The sequence below is a fragment of the Triticum aestivum genome, chromosome 5B, assembly GCF_018294505.1.
Source record: "Triticum aestivum cultivar Chinese Spring chromosome 5B, IWGSC CS RefSeq v2.1, whole genome shotgun sequence".
Taxonomy (NCBI): Eukaryota; Viridiplantae; Streptophyta; class Magnoliopsida; order Poales; family Poaceae; genus Triticum; species Triticum aestivum.
The window spans coordinates 224312561-224328307 of NC_057807.1; the positions used below are offsets into that span (position 1 = coordinate 224312561).

Here is a 15747-nt window from a genome sequence, read left to right on the forward strand (position 1 = left end):
AAAATCAAGGAGAAAGTTTCATCGCGTTTCACGACACGGAGCCGCCGCCAAGCCCTAATCTCTCTCGGGAGGGCTGATCTGGAGTCCGTTCGGGGCTCCGGAGAGGGGGGTTCGTCGCCGTCGTCATCATCAACCATCCTCCATCGCCAATTTTATGATGCTCACCACCGTGCATGAGTAATTCCATCGTAGGCTTGCTGGACGGTGATGGGTTGGATGAGATTACCATGTAATCAAGTTAGTTTTGTTAGGGTTTGATCCCTAGTATCCACTATGTTTTGAGATTGATGTTGCTATGACTTTGCTATGCTTAATGCTTGTCACTAGGGCCCGAGTGCCATGATTTCAGATATGAACCTATTATGTTTTCATGAATATATGTGTGTTCTTGATCCTATCTTGCAAGTCTATAGTCACCTACTATGTGTTATGATCCGACAACCCCGAAGTGACAATAATCGGGATACTTCTCGGTGATGACCGTAGTTTGAGGAGTTCATGTATTCACTATGTGCTAATGCTTTGTTCCGGTTCTCTATTAAAAGGAGGCCTTAATATCCCTTAGTTTCCGCTAGGACCTCGCTGAACATGGGAGGGTAGGACAAAAGATGTCATACAAGTTCTTTCCCATAAGCACGTATGACTATTTACGGAATACATGCCTACGTTACATTGATGAATTGGAGCTAGTTCTATATCACCCTATGTTATAACTATTGCATGAGGAATCACATCCGGCATAATTATCCATCATTGATCCATTGCCTACGAGCTTTTCACATATTGTTCTTCGCTTATTTACTTTTCCGTTGCTACTATTACAACTACTACAAAAACCCCAAAACATTTATCTTTACTTTTGCTACCATTACTATTATTATCATACCACTTTTGCTACTAAATACTTTGCTATAGATACTAAGTTATCCAGGTGTGGTTGAATTGACAACTCAATTGCTAATACTCAAGAATATTCTTTGGCTCCCCTTGTGTCGAATCAATAAATTTAGGTTGAATACTTTACCCTCGAAAGCTGTTGCGATCCCCTACACTTGTGGGTTATCAATGACCTAAGGTTTATCAATCTGTGGGAGGCGTAGGATGAAGATGGTCTCTCTCAAACAACCCTGCAACCAAATAAGAAAGAGTCTCTTGTGTCCCCAACACACCCAATACAATGGTAAATTGTATAGGTGCACTAGTTCGGCGAAGAGATGGTGATACAAGTGCAATATGGATGGCAGATATAGGTATTTGTAATCTGAAATTGTAAAAACAGCAAGGTAACTAATGATAAAAGTGAGCGTAAACGGTATTGCAATGGTAGGAAACAAGGCCTAAGGTTCATACTTTCACTAGTGCAAGTTCTCTCAACAATAATAACATACTTGGATCATATAACTATCCCTCAACGTGCAACAAAGAGTCACTCCAAAGCCACTAATAGCGGAGAACAAACAAAGAGATTATGGTAGGGTACGAAACCACCTCAAAGTTATCCTTTCTGCTCGATCTATTCAAGAGTCCGTAATAAAATACATGAAGCTATTCTTTCCGTTCGATATATCATAGAGTTCATACTAGAATAACACCTTAAGACACAAATCAACCAAAACCCTAATGTCACCTAGATACTCCATTGTCACCTCAAGTATCCGTGGGCATGATTATACGATATGCATCACACAATCTCAGATTCATCTATTCAACCAACACAAAGTACTTCAAAGAGTGCCCCAAAGTTTCTACCGGAGAGTCAAGACGAAAACGTGTGCCAACCCCTATGCATAAGTTCACAAGGTGAACCCGCAAGTTGATCAGCAAAACATACATCAAGTAGATCACATGAATATCCCATTGTTAGCACAGATAAGCACGACAAGACATACATCAAGTGTTCTCAAATCCCTAAATACTCAATCCGATAAGATAACTTCAAAGGGAAAACTCAATTCATCACAAGAGAGTAGAGGGGGAGAAACATCATAAGATCCAACTATAATAGCAAAGCTCGCGATACATCAAGATCGTGCCATAGAGAGAACACGAGAGAGAGAGGGAGAGAGAGAGAGAGAGAGAGAGAGAGAGATCAAACACATAGCTACTGGTACATACCCTCAGCCTCGAGGGTGAACTACTCCCTCCTCGTCATGGAGAGCATCGGGATGATGAAGATGGCCACCGGTGATGGATTCCCCCTCCGGCAGGGTGCCGGAACGGGCCCCCGAGAGGTTTTTGGTGGCTACAGAGGCTTGCGGCGGCGGAACTCCCGAGCTATCTTGATCTCCGAAGGTTTTAGGGTATATGGACTTATATAGGCGAAAGAAGTCGGTCAGGGGAGCCACGAGGGGCCCATGAGGGTGGAGGGCGCGCCCAGGGGGGTGGGCGCGCCCGTGCCTCGTGGCCTCCTCGAAGCTTCCCTGACTTCAGCTCCATGTCTCCTGGATCACGTCCGTTCCAAAAATCACGCTCCCGAAGGTTTCATTCCGTTTGGACTCCGTTTGATATTCCTTTTCTTCGAAACACTGAAATAGGCAAGAAAACAGCAATATGGGCTGGGCCTCCGGTTAATAGGTTAGTGCCAAAAAAAATATAAAAGTGCTTAGTAAAGCCCATAAACATTCAAAACAGATAATAGAATAGCATGAATACTTCATAAATTATAGATACGTTGGAGGCGTATCACTATGCTTAATGCTTGTCACTAGGGCCCGAGTGCCATGATTTCAAATATGTACCCTTTATGTTTTCATAAATATATTTGAGTTCTTGATCCTATTTGCTAGTTGTATGCACTTGTTATTATTCGGAACCATAGACCCCAAGTTGACAATAATTGGGATACTCTTGGGGGATGACTGTAATTCGAGGAGTGCATGTATTCACTATGTGTTAATGCTTTGATCTGGTTATCTATTAAAAGGAGGCCTTAATTACCCTTAGATTTCCTTATGGACCCCACTGCCATGGGAGGGTATGATGTTTTCTTGAACTACGTCGGTATTTCCCTAAAGAGGAAGGGATGATGCGGCACAACAACGATAGGTATTTCCCTCAGTGATGAGACCAAGGTTATCGAACCAGTAGGAGAACAACGCAACACCATGCAAACAACCCCTGCACACAAATAACAAATACTCGCAACCCGACGTGTTAAAGGGGTTGTCAATCCCTTTCGGATAACGGCGCCAGAAATTGGCAAGTGGACAGGAGAAAGTTGTAATAGATTGAATAAATATATCGTGAATAAAATAAAGTGCAGCAAAGTATTTTTGTATTTTTGGATTAATAGATCTAAAAATAAAAGCAAATAAAAATAGATCTCGAAGACAAATGTCGATCATCTCGGATAGATGCCATCAGCTAGATAGTACCCCTCGTTGTACTGTCGTCCATTGACCTCGAAGTTCACCGGAGGAGAATGACCTTCAACAAGCTTGGCAAAGACTGGGGAGCACTGCAGGACGTTGATGTCATTGTGAGTTCCTGGCATCCCAAAGAAAGAGTGCCAAATACAGAGGTCTCGTGTGGCCACTGCCTCAAGCACCACACCGCAACCGCCTTTGGCGCCTTTGTACAACCCCTGCCAAGCAAATGGACATTTCTTCCATTTCCGCTGCATGCAGTCAATGCTTCCAAGCATCCCAGGAAATCCTCTTGCTTCATTCTGTGCTAGGATCGGAGCAGTGTCTTCCGCATCGGGTGTTCGCAAGTACCGCGGTCCAAACACTGCCACCACTGCTCTGCAGAACTTGTAGAAACACTCAATGGTGGTGGACTCGGCCATGCGCCCATAGTCGTCGAGTGAATCACCGGAAGCTCCGTATGCAAGCATCCTCATAGCTGTCGTGCACTTCTGGATCGAGGTGAATCCAAGTGTGCCGGTGCAATCCTTCTTGCACTTGAAGTAGCTATCGAACTCTCGGATGGAATTCAGAATCCGGAGGAAAAGCTTTCGACTCATCTGATAACGGCGCCGAAATGTTTTCTCACCGTGCAATGGAGCGTCGGTGAAGTAGTCCGAGTAGAGCATGCAATAGCCTTCCAGACGATGCAGATTCTTTGGTTTCACCCGCCCAAGCGCCGAGCCACCTCGCCGCGGCTTTTCACTGCTCGCGAGCAGGCCGACGAGCACCATGAGATACTCCTGCTCCTGGACGTCGGCTTCGGCTTCCTCCTCCAGCAACGCTGCGAGTGGCTCCTCATCTTCGGAGTTAATCGCCGGGCCGGGCAATTCACCAAACACCTTGTGGGCGAGGTGGGCGCAAGCCCGCCGGTGTACAGGCCTTGCGCGGTCGGAACGCCGAAAAAGGTGCCGGGACGGCGGCGAAGAGGCTGCCTCGGCAAACCCCTTCTTTTTCCCGGTGGGAGATGGTCTACCTAGCTGCGGTGGGTGGTGGACGGCGCTGGGATCGGCTGGGTGGCGGCCGAGCGCGGGGGGTAGAAGGCGAATCTGGACATGTGGCTTGACTTTTCGCCTGCCAATGTGGCCCCAGGAACGCTTTTCCCTTGCCCCGGTGCCCCCGAGCGCCCCCAGTGCGCCGGGTTCACCCTGCGAACGCCGGGCACAAAAACGGGCCGAGCCGGCGGAATTCGGCGTCCTGGGGTGCGACTGGGTCGTTTTTTCGGCGCAGGCGCAAAAAAATCGCCTGGGAAGGCCATTTTGGGGGCGTGGTTGGAGATGCTCTAACACCCCCGATGGAGGGTTCTTGTACCCCTTTCTCTCTTTAATGCAAGATACGTATGCTATGCGTATTGGAGAAAAGGCCCGGATGTTTGAGCGTTTGAGATGCAATTGGTGCGCCGAGCCGTCTTATCACGCGCCGTTAAGTCCGTTTCCGGCCTGCTAAACCCATCGAGGACTATCCAACGAGAGACTAGGACCTGCCCTGCCCAGCCCGGATCGGCCCGGCCTTTGCAAGCGGAAGCACACGACACCTCTATTGACCTACCTGCCTCCTCGTCCTCGTCCTCCTCCTCCACCTCGCTCCGCCCCCCCCCCCCCCCCGTCGCGCCCTCACCTCGCCGCGACAACCGCTACCGCCGCCGCGCAAAACCCCGTCCCACACCCCAGCGCCCAACCCCTATCCACCCCAACCAGATCGATCGGCGGCACCTTCTGCTCCCAATCCCGCGGCATCGCCCCTGAGTCTCCCACCGCTGAAGCCCACACCGAGTTCCTCCTCCTCCTCCTCGTCTGCCGCTGCCGTCGCCTCCCGCCGAAGGACGCATGCTACGAGGCTCGGTTCTCGCGTACTTTCTCCGCTGATCCCGTCTGCTGCTCCTGGACTGGCGCGGACATCCGGAAGGGACGCGATCCCTTTTGCTGGTAAGGAAGCCCTAGCTTGCTCAGATTATCGCGTGTTTTGCTCTTCGCGCAGCGAGCAATTGAATCCAGCCAGATCCCTTTCTTCAAGATCGGTCTCAGTTGACCCTATTCTCATCGCTAGGACTGTCAAGGTGCGGGTGCATCCCCCATCGCCCATGTATTTCGGCCCCTGAACTAATACTACTTTGAGATCCTGAACAATACCACTAGCACCAGTCTATTCTCCCCATGCCCCTGTGCCGGGGTGGGGGTGGGTTGGGGGATCGTTTATCAGTGTTCGAAGAGGCGGATGCCTAGGCGTAGGCAACACCCTCCTGCCTAGGTACCTAGTGCTGGTGTGTCTTATGACCGCTTGGTGGTGAACCATGGTACTTTGCCAGCTTGTTTTGCTTCATGTGGGATCATTAATACTTCAGTTCAAAACTTAATAGGAACTATTTAGTTTTGATGGGGAAAAGTAGGGGTCAGAGTGACTTACCATTGTTTGGTCAAGCGAGTTTTCGGTAATATGTGAAACGGTGCTTCCTGTTTTGGCGTTTTTCCTTTGAACCAGTAATCAAAAGGAACTCTATATGTCTGCGATTTTTACAGCAGTAAATTCAGTGAATTGATTTGTGTAACTTTGAGATTTTGCATCTCAATTCTAACTGTTGCTAGATGCTGCATTTACTTTTGCTCCAAAATTGCCCAATGTTATGTCAACCTGCCCTGTCAGGAAGCTTTATTAGCATACTGGAGATTATGCAATCTCAAATTCTTTATAAAATATCCAGCATCGATTCATCTATGGTTAAATTGAAATAATTTATCGCTGGTTTTGTATGTTAGGCTACTGCAGTTTTTGATACATATCCACCTTTCAATGCATCGTGTCGGGAGTGCTGGAAACACGGCCGGTTCAAGTCGACCGAGAAAGGAGAAGCGCTTCACATATGTGCTCAATGATGCTGATAATAAAAAGGTCAGCCCCGCTTCAGTATTAACTAGTTGTTCTTAGGTATTGCAGTTAGCTTGAAACAGTTCTTGCTACACCCAAAAGTCCTCATGCATTTCCTTCTGCTTGTTTTTCAGCATTGTGCTGGAATCAACTGCTTATCGTACCTGAATGCTTCTGCTTCTGGTACAAGTGATTATCTTTTTACTGGGAGTCGCGATGGTACCTTGAAGAGATGGGAATACCAAAATGGGGATGCAAACTTTTCAGCAACCTTTGAGTCACATGTTGATTGGGTATGTTTTTCTATGTACTCCTGCTCCAGCTGATTTTACATTTTGAAATCGCGGTATTGCCTCTGTTTGAATTGCCATTGGATCATTTTCTTTTGTAATTTATTAGCTCAAGAGTATCAAACTAGATTTCAACATCAAATCAAGGGTGTTGTCATTACATTTTGTTAACATATTTATGGTTCGGTACAATCAATTCATTTCGGTTGTTATTCCATCTTTGCCTTTTTTGCATATATTTTTTATTGTGCTGTTCGAGTCTGAAATTCTGTGTATCCTTTGTAAATGGGTGGGAGGCCATCCAGAGTTCTGGACAATACTTGGGAGCAGGGCCAGTCCCTGTAACCTTTGCCATATTTGCTAAATTATTTGTTACTTGCATCCACGTGAAACAAGATGGGCTGGATGGAACATTCTCCTAGTCCTACATAGTTTTATTGTCCAATTATGGAAGTTAGGCAGTAGATTCTGTTAGGCCTTGTTCGGTTGCGGGTGAATCCGAGTGGATTGAAGGGGTTTGAGGGGGATTTAAACCTCTTCTAAGTCAAAATATGAACCAATCCCTGCCAATCCCCTCCAATCCTCTTGGGGAGAGGATTAACCGAACAAAGCCTTAGTGGATGGAGAAATAAATCCGTCAGGACTTGAACTGATACTTGCTTCCTGCTTACATATGTTGACTCTCTTGTATCACCGCTGAAGTATTGCCTTGTTTTACAAGCTGCTATCTTTATTGTGCAGGTTAACGATGCCATTATTGTTGGCCAAAATCTTGTTTCCTGTTCCTCAGACACCACATTAAAGGTTTGTTGTTTCAGTGGCCCCTGTTTTTAGATTTTTTTTGTCGTGCCTGCATGCTTTTTTGTTTCCTATTTTTTTGTTGCCTAACCAATATATGTTTGTGTTGCTATTTTTTCACAGCGTTATAAAGTAAGTTCGGCAGGCATGTTTCAGAAACCCCAAACTAAGCCCCAATATCTATTTTTTACAGGTGTGGAATTGCTTAGCAGATGGTGCTTGTACCAAGACGCTCCGCCAGCATTCTGATTATGTGATATGTCTTGCTGCGGCTGAAAAGAATGTATATATTGCCAGACCTATGACTATGTGGAAGTATTAGTTCTATATCTACTATATTTTATTTGCTTTTTGTGCCTTTACTGTAGAACAATATTGTAGCCTCTGGTGGCCTTGGTGGTGAGGTCTTCATATGGGATCTTGATGCTGCTATTGCACCTATAGCCAAATCTGTAGATGCAAAAGAGGATGAGGTTCCTAACGGAAGCTCTGGACCTGCTTTGTCAACCTTGTGCAATGTAAATTCTAGTGGCAACATTGTTTCTACCAATGGAAAATCACATGGGTACAGTCCAATTGCTGCCAAAGGTCATAAGGATTCAGTTTATGCATTGGATATGAATGATACAGGGACATTGCTTGTCTCTGGTGGTACTGAAAAGGTATTGCACTATTCATCTTCAAGAGCAAGTATGTGATCCTTTAACTGCCATTTTATTTGGACCTTTTCTTATAGACTTCCTACTGGTTTGATATAGGTTGTTCGTGTTTGGGATCCCAGGACAGGTTCTAAGAACATGAAATTGAGAGGGCACACTGACAATATCAGGGCTTTGCTTATTGATTCCACTGGAAGGTTTGTGTTTAGGCATCGTCAACATAGATTCATCTAAGATAATGCATTGTCTGCAAATGAGTGGTTATGATGACATTAGATGTTTCAAAAGTGAATCATAGAACAGCTCAGACAATATTGTACCCATTTATGTGTTCCATATATACAGCTTTTGTAGACCATAAATTATCATCTATACATGTTCCTGGCCTAGCATTTTTAGTTTCCTATAGTTGCAGTCAACAACAAGCCCTTTATATTTTGGAGAAAGGTTACTGCTGAATCATTATCTTTTGCAAATAAGCATCCACTATCTTTTAAGTTGGATTAGTCACGTGATCAGTAGTTCAAAAGCCGTAACTTCACCACTGAAATCAATTGATTGCCCAAAGGGGACATTGATTGGCATGGTCATCATGCTGGTTACCATCCTAGTCAGGCAATGGTCAATGTCAGCCACTTCTATGTGTTATTAGTTGATGAGATGGAAATAACTCACATGGCACAAAAACTGACTAGGATGCAAATGTTTGTTTGTGGGAGCTGATGTGTCATATTTGAAAGGAACATGTGGTTTTTGATGATTAAATTACTGATTTTGGCTGCAAGGTTTAAAAAATGGTGTTGACCAACACTAGATAATGTTGACATGCTTTGTGGAACTTTCTTGAATCCCCTCTATTTTCATTAGAAGTTTGAAACTAGTTAACACTGTATAACACATTTCCAGGTATTGTCTATCAGGCTCATCTGACTCAATGATAAGGTAAATACAATGTTCATATTTTCTGTATTTGGTCATGATGCCAAGTAGGGATGCAGGCGGATGCATCCGTGAATGTCCACATGAAGATTATTAACACAGCATGATTATTAAAGTAACAGTGCATTAACTAATTTCCGGCATCGCGGACAATCACTGCGTCGCGGGCACGTTAGCCTGCATGCATAGATGCTGCAAATAATTTTTTGCATCTTGTCTAAATATGTTCGTACTTCGCAGACTATGGGATCTAGGACAGCAACGCTGTGTGCATTCTTATGCCGTTCACACTGATTCCGTTTGGGCGCTCGCAAGCACCCCTTCATTTGGTCATGTTTATAGTGGTGGAAGAGATCAGTCCGTGAGTAAAATATCTCGTTTTGTTGAATAATGTCTACAGTTCTAAGTCCTGAACTTCTCTGTTTTCCGTTGGTACAGGTGTACCTGACAGACCTCTCCACACGAGAGAGTGTTTTACTATGCACAAATGAACACCCAATCCTACAGTTGTCCTTGCAAGATGATACAATATGGGTTGCAACAACTGATTCTTCTGTTTATGGATGGCCAGCTGAAGGGCAAACCCCACAAAAGGTTTTTCAAAAGGGCGGCTCATTCTTAGCTGGGAATTTGTCATTCTCAAGAGCAAGAGCTTCTTTAGAAGGATCAGCACCTGTAAGCATGACAGTTGCCATCTTTTCATCTGTTACGTTACTTTATCAGACATGTTATGTTCTGGCTTCCGAGCAGTGACGTCACATTTCTGAGATGCGCCATAATAATAAGTTAATAACTCATTATTTCCGAGACATGCAATCTGTGATGATAGTTTCATCTCCTATAGCCGACTAGTAATCATGTACATGCAATGCACGTTGCTATTATTTTGGATATTGGTTGCACGTTGATACTAGTTAGGATATTAACTGCGCGTTAATTACGTGGTTAGCACTCACCTAGATATGTATGATATTAATTGAATGCTAAACATGTTGAGTGCTCAACGTTGGAGTAATCTGGTTGTTTGATTGGCATGGTTTGATGGTTGAGATTAGTTGGATCTGCCCCTTTGAGTCTTTTTATATTGGTATAACTATTTACATGTCTGTTAACTTTGGGGCAAATTATTCTAGATCTTTGTGTCATGCAATGCAAGCCATGTAATATTTACTTTGAGGTCTTGTTTTTCCCATGTTAACCAGCTATCTTTATTTCTCAGAGATGATGGCAAATAAACACTGGGATTTGTTTTTTGCTACATAATTTCTATGTTTATATTCTACTTTGGGCACTATTCAAAATTAATGCCAGATACACCTCAGTTTCTTTTTTAGCCTTTTGTCTAAAATTATGTGCTTATGATACCCATGTTTCATTGATCTACTCAACTCTATACCTGTTTTTGCTTGACTGATCAGCAACAGTTATTTTTACTTGGTCATCTTGCACAGGTGTACATGTTAATAACTTCTATTTTCTAAACCACTCTAGGTGCCTGTATACAAAGAGCCATCTTTCACTATTCCTGGAGTTCCAGCTATAGTTCAACATGAGATCATGAATAATAGAAGGCATGTCCTGACAAAGGTGATTATAAGATATTTTCAAATTTGTCTTTGTTGTTATCAAACGCAACAAGTGGCATCATCCACCTTCATCCTATTTTACAGGATACTGTTGGTTCTGTCAAATTATGGGAGATTACTCGAGGAGCTGTTATCGAAGATTTTGGCAAGGTTCCTATTCCCTCTCGATGTCTTGAATGCACTTTTCCTCATGGATAATATACAAATGTTAAGAGCTAGCAGCATTGCTAGGTCGTATCCAAATTTGAGAAGCTCACAGTTCATATGGATCTCTTTTGAATAAATTGGAAGGTTTGCTAGAATGTTAAGCCACTTCATTTTGCTTGCAGGTTTCGTTTGATGATAAGAAAAAGGAGTTATTTGAGATGGTATAACTGCCAAATCATGATTTTTTTTGTTTATGTTTTATTTAAAGATGCTCTGCATATTGCTATATCACATGCTTCTCTATTTTAGGTTAGCATACCTGCATGGTTCACCATGGACGCTCGATTGGGGTGCCTGTCTGTTCACCTGGATACTCCACAATGCTTTTCCGCAGAAATATATGCGGTTGATTTGAATGTTACTGGAGCACAGGAAGATCTTAAGGTTTGCACAAAAACATATCATAATGCGGACTATGGTTATTTTTTGTTTAAGCTTACTCACTGTTCAGAAATTAGTTGGATCAGTAGTTCATCTATGTTCTTGAGTTGCAATGGAAATATCGTGTTATTAATATTTGTTATTTCATTTTTACTGTAAACCTTTCATTACACCTATTAAAAAATTCACTTTGCCATAGTATGGTTGCCACTAGCAAGTCATCTTCTGAACAGTTGTCCAAAAATTGTGCAGATTAATTTGGCTCATGAGACTCTTCGTGGTTTGTTAGTTCATTGGAGTAAACGAAGGCCGAAACCAGGCCCACACAGCTTGTCCAATGGTGATTCTTCAATAGGGAAAGATGTATCATTGAAAATTTTGCCACATTCAAGATCTGACGTCGACGATGGAAGCGAAAACCATGCAAATAATGTGCTTCCTTCGTTTGAGTTCTCCACGGTTTCGCCTCCATCAATTATCACGGAAAGTTCTAGTGGAGGGCCTTGGAGAAAGAGAATTACCGATTTGGATGGAACCGAGGATGATTTGCCATGGTGGTGCGTGGACTGTGCTGAGAACGGCCGATTTCCAAAAGAGAACACAAAGTAATTTATCATCTCAACATGTTTTTATCCCGAGATGATATTTTAGTTTGATATCTTTGAAACATGTTTCCCGTCCTTGGATATAGCTACCTTAGTAATTGGAGTAGCAAAGCATTTTAGAAGGCGAAACACTTTATTGCAGTAGTTTGCAAGCCTGTGTTATTGTGATGATGCTTAACTTTTAAATTGTTGCAAGTTTTTTGTTCTGGCCATATTCTTATGACCTTCCAAGTCTTGAACCCAGTCAGTCATGGTATGTTTCCATACATATATTTTTCATGTAGCAGTGGCAATGGATTTCGGAATTCCAAAGATGATATATGATTTTGGTGTGGAGTGATTGATTATCCATCCTTGAGCTCAAATATGCTAGTATGATTTTACTGTTTATTTATCCTTGAACTTTCGTGAAGCTGTATTACCTTCCCCAGACCCCACCTGGTGTGGGAGCTTCTAGCACTGGGTCTATCTTTTTTTATTTCTTTCAGTTAATGATGTGATATTTGTTCTGCAATATACCCTAATTGGGAGAACCACTTGCAGACTGAAAATTCAAACTCTCAGTAAATATGTTCCTGACACTGCTTCCCCTTTTGAAATGTAGGTGCGGCTTTTATTTGCATCCGGCCGAAGGCTCACCTGCACCAAACATAACGCAAGGGAAACTCAGCGCCCCACGGATATTGCGAGTTCTCAAAGTAAGATGTTAACTGAAATCAGTTATCTAGAACAATGTTAAAGATATAAGTTGCAAAGGGTGAATTTCTCTCGACAAAAAAAGTGGCATAAGGTGAAGGATGGAAGCAGATTTGGCGATCCATGGAAGTACTATATGTCAATCGGCTACATGCTCTCTCCGTCCCAAAATAAGTCTCACTTTGTACTTGGTACAAAGTTGAGACACTTATTTTGGGACGGCGGGAGTACATGGGAAGAAACACGGAGATAGCTAACTAACTAGTTTTTTTCTTATCTGCCTTTGTTTTTTGAGCAGCTAACTACTCCCTCCGTCCGGAAATACTTGTCATCAAAATGGATAAAAAGAGATGTATCTAAAACTAAAATATATCTAGATACATCCCCTTTTATCCATTTTGATGACGAGTATTTCCGGACGGAGGGAGTACCTTGACAATAGATGCCTAACGCTATTTTTCAGTACCCTAGCTGAATCATACAAATATTGATAATACGATACAGTCACATATTATGAACAAGTTATTGCTGTTGTTATGTAGGGAGTATCATCTTATTTTATGTCATCTATTAAATTTGTTTCTGTATACAGGTTGCTAACTATGTTGTTGAGAAGCTTGTTCTTGAGAAACCATTGGATGGAAGTCCGGACAGCACATTTGCCATGGGTTTGACCTCTGGCACATCAGCCCTAGATAGTTCTTCCCGGCTTGGACTAAAGCCATGGCAAAAACTGAAACCTTCTGTTGAGATATTGTGCAACAACCAGGCAAGTATTCATAAGGCATAATGGAAGCCCGCATTACATTTTGTGGTTTGAGAGCAAACTTATCATTGTGCAGTTGTGTTAAAGAATACTTTTTGCAGCAGGTTCTGTCACCTGAGATGAGTTTGGCGACAGTGCGGACATATATTTGGAAGAAGCCGGAGGATTTGATTCTTAATTACAGAGTGGTCCAATCAAGATAATTGCAACCTACTCCCTCCGTTCCTAAATACTTGTCTTTCTAGGCATTTCAACAAGTGACTACATACGGAGCAAAATGAGTGAATCTACACTCTAAAATATGTCTACATACATCCGTATGTAGTAGTCATTTGAAATGTCTAGAAAGACAAATAGGAACGGAGGGAGTAAAATACATCCGCTCGTTTGGTTCACCATAGGTGCTGAGCATATCTGCATTGGAGATGGCATCGTTGAAGATAACCATATGACCTATAGGATGCGAGTGTTCCATTCTTGTGCTGCTCTTTGGTGCCGTTCCCAGAACTACAGCAACTTAATTCCTCCTCTGTAAAGTTTTTCTGTGAATCTTGTATCTCCAGGCTTCTAGTGAGATTGTATCATAGCACAGGTGTAATGATCTGCTAGCTACCAGGCTTGTATATCTAGAGATTTGGATTTCTCAATAAAGCTTCTAAATGGGATAAAAGAAATTATTTCTTCCCCCTCCACGTACAAAATGATTTGATTGTAAGAAAACATTTTTTTTCTGCTTTGGACTTAACCCTGTTTCCATCTTCTTGGGATGAGGTGTAAGAGAATAAAATTATTCCAGTTGGCCTGCTGTTTTGTCTTGTTCACGTGAAAGTCTGCGTTGCTGTGTGCCGGGGCTCAAAATATTCAGGGCATTGGTCAGGTTGGTCAATTGTTGAAAAAGAGAATCTGAGCGTGTTTGGCAATTGTAACAGATTGTCATCATAATTGAATATGATCGAAGCATACTAGGCCCTCTTTCATTCCAATGAATTACATAGGAATCTTGGAGTTATAGAACTTATATGGCTTGTTTCATTGTATATTTGTATTACCTCCGTCCGAATTACTCTTAGATTTGTCGATACGGAGGGAGTACTATTTGGATACAAATTCCTTATATCGTTTACTTTGCATGTAATCCCCACTAGCTCAATTCTCTTGGCATGCAACTATGTACCCCACCATATTTAATTCTCTAAACATTCAACTACGCCAATTCACTATGCCACTTTACATGGAAAAAGATCCACCTTAACATGCATCATGCATGATAGTTATATTACTAAATTTTATAAAACTATATAATAATCAAATAAATTAAATTATATGTGCTTGAGTTTCAATTCTCATATTGCTAATTAGAACACTAAAGTTTCATACCGTCAAATCTCATGGAATTATTGCATCCAATCCTTGGTGCAACACGTCCGCACCTGCACACATCCAACCTCTCCACACGTGCCCCCCTCACCAAGGGCCCACTCAACATGCATGGCAAAAGATTTTCCATTCTATTATTCTACTTATATTCAATAGATATTTTTCAATTGTACAATAATTGAATAAAAATATATAATATGTATTTTAGGTTCACTTCATATATTATTAATACAAACATTCACGCCCCGTACAACCAAATCATTAAAATATATTGCAAACTACTACTAAGTGTAGAGAAAAAAGTGATAAAATTCACGGTATCAAATCAATATCATTGAAAATGTCCTAGCTCAATATGCAACCAAGCATGCAAAGAGGCTCAAATGTTCTAAATATGCTACCTATATTCAAAAAATATTTATAGTTACAAAATACTCACATTTACTTTTAGGTTTAGTTCTTACATTATTAATCCAATGTTCATATTACCAAATCTCATTTACATATATCGCAGCAATTTCCGTAGCAATGCGCGGCGTATCATCTAGCTTTTATGGACAATGGTAATTATGACATGTATCTAATCCTTTTGACTTACTTGTGTGGTCGCCTAAAATGCATTGTCAGAATTAGGTTAAGTACCTAAAGGAATGTATAGCAAGGTGTATCACCCTCCTTTAGAAGCACTATATTATCTTATTTAAGGGACACTATCTTCGGTTCAGTAAAACTACCCAAGCTGTTGGATCTTGCTCTTGCTCAGTTAGAACTCAGAAAAGATCCTTTGAAAATGTGCTTTGAGACAGAGACATCGGTTTTTAGACCAGAACAAGGAGATTGGCTTCTGTTGTTAGGAATGATGACTTGTAAATCTTCAATCTCGTAGAGCTTCAATTGTGACATGACCAATTTTGAAGTTGGTGCTACTAAGAAAGGCCTCTATGTCGAGGAGTTAGGGAACCTTGCCGTTTAGGGTTGGCCTAGGTATTTGGCTTCTCTCCGCTCTTGTTAACGGTTGGCTAAGTCCTATGTTTTCGCTCTTGGTTCCATTTGCTTTGGTTGTTTTGGTATTCTGTTCTAGACTTGCGCGTTGTTGAGCGAAACTGTTGTCGGGGTTGCTTCTGCTGCATCCGGTTATCCCTATGTTGTTCCCAGGATCCAAATCTTGGATGCTTTG

The 15747-nt window shown here is 42.3% G+C and overlaps 1 protein-coding gene across 2 annotated transcripts; it reads left to right on the top strand.

Annotated features, from left to right (window-relative positions):
* Positions 1-4991: 4991 nt before the first annotated feature.
* On the top strand, positions 4992-14003 carry LOC123111101 (WD repeat-containing protein 48). Of its 2 annotated transcripts, none has more exons than XM_044531786.1 (18): positions 4992-5329; positions 6158-6290; positions 6401-6559; positions 7298-7360; positions 7548-7637; positions 7723-8016; positions 8113-8210; positions 8920-8955; positions 9193-9313; positions 9391-9627; positions 10444-10539; positions 10623-10688; positions 10868-10906; positions 10995-11129; positions 11379-11731; positions 12336-12429; positions 13020-13196; positions 13295-14003. In XM_044531786.1, the coding sequence occupies exons 2-18, from the start codon at positions 6192-6194 to the stop codon at positions 13394-13396; spliced, it is 2259 nt and encodes a 752-aa protein (XP_044387721.1). In that variant the 5' UTR covers positions 4992-5329; positions 6158-6191; the 3' UTR covers positions 13397-14003. The 2 variants fall into 2 exon arrangements, with proteins under 2 accessions (XP_044387721.1, XP_044387722.1); XM_044531787.1 differs by having other exon boundaries at positions 4993-5329; positions 13298-14003.
* Positions 14004-15747: the final 1744 nt, after the last annotated feature.